The sequence below is a fragment of the Temnothorax longispinosus genome, chromosome 11 (genome assembly GCF_030848805.1).
Source record: "Temnothorax longispinosus isolate EJ_2023e chromosome 11, Tlon_JGU_v1, whole genome shotgun sequence".
Taxonomy (NCBI): Eukaryota; Metazoa; Arthropoda; class Insecta; order Hymenoptera; family Formicidae; genus Temnothorax; species Temnothorax longispinosus.
In genome coordinates, this window is record NC_092368.1 from 8,138,951 (window position 1) to 8,142,344 (window position 3,394).

General features: G+C 32.7%; 1 protein-coding gene across 3 annotated transcripts; it reads right to left on the bottom strand.

Annotated features, from left to right (window-relative positions):
• Window positions 1-317: 317 nt before the first annotated feature.
• LOC139822258 (uncharacterized) lies at window positions 318-3,191 on the bottom strand. 3 transcript variants are annotated; one of them, XM_071793876.1, is made up of 5 exons: window positions 2,364-3,191; window positions 1,958-2,006; window positions 1,532-1,688; window positions 1,139-1,243; window positions 318-1,059 (listed from the first exon to the last, which is right to left on the bottom strand). In XM_071793876.1, the coding sequence occupies exons 1-5, from the start codon at window positions 2,426-2,428 to the stop codon at window positions 965-967; spliced, it is 471 nt and encodes a 156-aa protein (XP_071649977.1). In that variant the 5' UTR covers window positions 2,429-3,191; the 3' UTR covers window positions 318-964. The 3 variants fall into 3 exon arrangements, with proteins under 3 accessions (XP_071649977.1, XP_071649975.1, XP_071649976.1); XM_071793874.1 differs by having other exon boundaries at window positions 1,139-1,282; window positions 2,364-3,064; XM_071793875.1 differs by having other exon boundaries at window positions 1,139-1,282; window positions 1,963-2,006; window positions 2,364-3,058.
• Between the last annotated feature and the right edge of the window lie 203 nt (window positions 3,192-3,394).

The following is a 3,394-nucleotide window of genomic DNA, read 5'->3' on the forward strand; positions in this document are numbered from 1 at the left end:
AGAAGAAGAAGAAGAATCCATTGGGTCAAAGGAGAGGAAACGAGCGACTGCTCACGATTAGAGCTCTAGATTATAAGAGTAGCGCAAAAGTCAGACATGTTGGTACTAAAAGGGCGCGAAAAATTTGAACGAGACATGTAAACCGTTTTCCGCTCACTGCCAATATGGAACATTTATATAGTATACGTAACATATATAAATGTATTATAAATTTGTTTTGTGGTATATATCTATTTGCAGTGAATATTGAAACGCAGTAATTATTATATTTTTAATGCACTCTGTATGATATTCAGGATAATGAAATAAAAAAAGTCTTGAAATTTTATAATTTTATTTTAAATCATATAAATTATATTGTATCTTTGTACTTATGTTGTGTCTTTGGTATGTTTATATATATATTTGTACTTATATTTAATGTTTATCACATTATATGTTATCACAAGTGTAATTACTTGTTTACAGCATTTCTCATGCCAACGCTCTTGCTTCCACACTTCGAAGATTTATTACGAACTATTGTATTGTTAAATTTACGCACGATAAAATGAATGCGTGAAAAAAGATATGCTTTCAAGATGTTTTCCAACAGAATGGCACGGTGGAAATTTGTATGTAATACAAAGCGGCAGCAACGTTTCTAACATTTCAGAGAATGTAACTACACCTGACAGAATTTCTTCTTCACGTTCTCGAAATATGAACTCTGAATTTTGTAAAAAAACAATAAACCAATTCGCTACAAAATATTAGCCCTGAATTTTTGTCAAAAGTGTCTGGTCGAGAGTAATTGCTTAGATCAGTGAGAACCTGTACACGAGAAATATCACACGAAGTAGATTTCAATAAAGCCGATTTGCACGTTTTGCATCGTATGCGATGCCTATTTATAACCGTTCGTACAACTGCTCCACTAAGTTTATATAAAGATTGACCTTCTTCTTGTTGCTTTATTTTCGCTTTACTTGTAGTTTTTCTTACGTAGTAATTGTATTTTTCCAAGTAATTCCTGTTTCTCAATGTCAATCGAATGTTCTGGTATTGGACGTGGCATATCTATAATAACATTTAAAGCAATTAAAAATACATTACAATATTAAGATACTGAAAGTTGATTAAAAATTAATTATTTTACTTGTTCTTGAGAAATCTACAGAACATGGTGCATCGGGTATAATGTGCGATTCTGTAGAAGGATCATTATTAGTTGAAGATGATGCATCCGGTATAATGTGCGATTCTGTAGAAGGATCATTATTAGTTGAAGATGGCCCATCATCTGGAAAATTTGCAGTGCATAATACATTTATATATAGCATTTATATATACAGCATTAATATTGTACTTTTATTCAATATTATCTTTAGATATATTATGTAACCAAATAGGAAAACTGGGCAAATATTGGACAATAATTGCAGCATTCACAATTTTATCCAAATTTTGTCACATAATATTACACATCTTTTACTATCGAAGTACATTCATTTAAAAGTGCACATACATGCATTAAAATATAAACATTTACCCATGCATGGTGTATCACTTCCCATGTTACCAATTAGCGAATCTCTGTTTTGTGACTCTTCACATCTATATTTGAATATAGATGGAACAGCATTGCATTTCAGTTTTCTTAATCCGTCTATTCTATTTTGTTTATACTGATCAGGACTGAAATGATCCTGGAAAATGCAGTAACGTCATTTATTTAATTCATTTACGTAATTTATTGTGCATTCTGTAATCATAAATTTTTATTTCTGTCTGCATTATGATTACGATGCTTTCATTATCTAATTATCTATTATCCGACTAATTCGTAAGCTACATATAAATATAAATATATATATATTATTAAGCATTATAATAAATATACTATCTACTTTCTACATAGTACAAGAAATATCCTATAATATATATTATAAAATACTACAAAATTTCACTATAATACCTTACAGAGTCTGCAGTTGTTGTTCGGCGTCCAGCTTTTTCGTCCAATTCTGCGAATCCATTCAGGGGACCTATTATGGACTTGTTCGGAATGGATTCCGATCGGAATTGTTCAGTTATTTCCTAGATTTCTATTGTCTTTTTTAGGGAAAACGGAATAATTCCGATCGGAATCCATTCCGAACAAGTCCATAATGGAGGATTCACATTGCGTCCGATCACGTCCGATGTTCGACGTACGACGATCCGACATCCAATAACAGAATTTATTATTAGAGACAAAAATTTCCTATTGGATGTCGGATCGTCGTACGTCGAACATCGGACGCAGTGTGAATCCTCCAAAAATACGTGCCCAGCTCTCCGAACTGAATTAGTTGGTAACCGATGTAACATTTTTCCTGTACCTTGCTGCGAAAAGCAACCGTCTGCACAACACTGCGGCATTTTGTACAAAATAATTTTTTCGCATTCTTTTCGTCACACACAATCAGAATCAGACCACAATCACCACATCAAACAGGTTATGTTGTTCTCGTGATGTCTTCTTCCTTCATATGGCACTGTCTTTGTCATGTCGAGAAAGAGTGAGAAAGAGCATGGTGTAGAAAGAGACAGACGATACCGACATGGCGGTCGACCAATAGGAACACGCGGTTGTCGGCATTCGCAAGGATCAAAGGTTTCGGACTTTTGCGCTACTCTTATAATCTAGAGCTCTACTCACGATTGCTAGGCTAGCGGAGTATCGGCTGAACGCACCCATTAACTCCGTTCATGGAGCCATGATAGCGCTAGCGAATGCGAGCTCCATGAACAACAGTAGCATACTAGCGTAGCGTTTCGTAGACCCCTGCGCCGCCAAATTTAAAAAGCTGAGTTAATAGATGCTGTTGTATCAATTACTTCTTTAATATTTTCAGGGCAGAAGTTGAGAGTAGTATGTGTGTAAATAAATACGATTCATTCGTAGTAAAACAACTTAAAGAAACTATTTTACAAAATATAAAAAAGCGATTTTAAATTCATGAAACTCATATATGTTTGCGGAGCACTTCTGGATCCAACTCTTCAAAGTGTTAGAGGTGTTGCTGAATATCTCGCAGACAAGCAGCAATCTCCTAAGAAATTTTTAATATATATGATCCACAAAATGGTTCCCCTGAATATTAGAAATGAGCAGGTTAGATTATTTTTATATTTTATTTATTAACATTAAGCGACGTTTTAGATTAGATCATATTTTAACAAATATCTTTGTTCTAGTAAAACTTATTGTTTAATTGAATGACATTGTTTTTATATATAAAATGAGAAATATAATTAAATATATTTTTTAATAATATATCCATATTTGATTCCATTTGATTATATATGCTATATACAATTAATTTATACTTTTAATACAATGAAAAAATTAGTGTATATAAATTTTGTC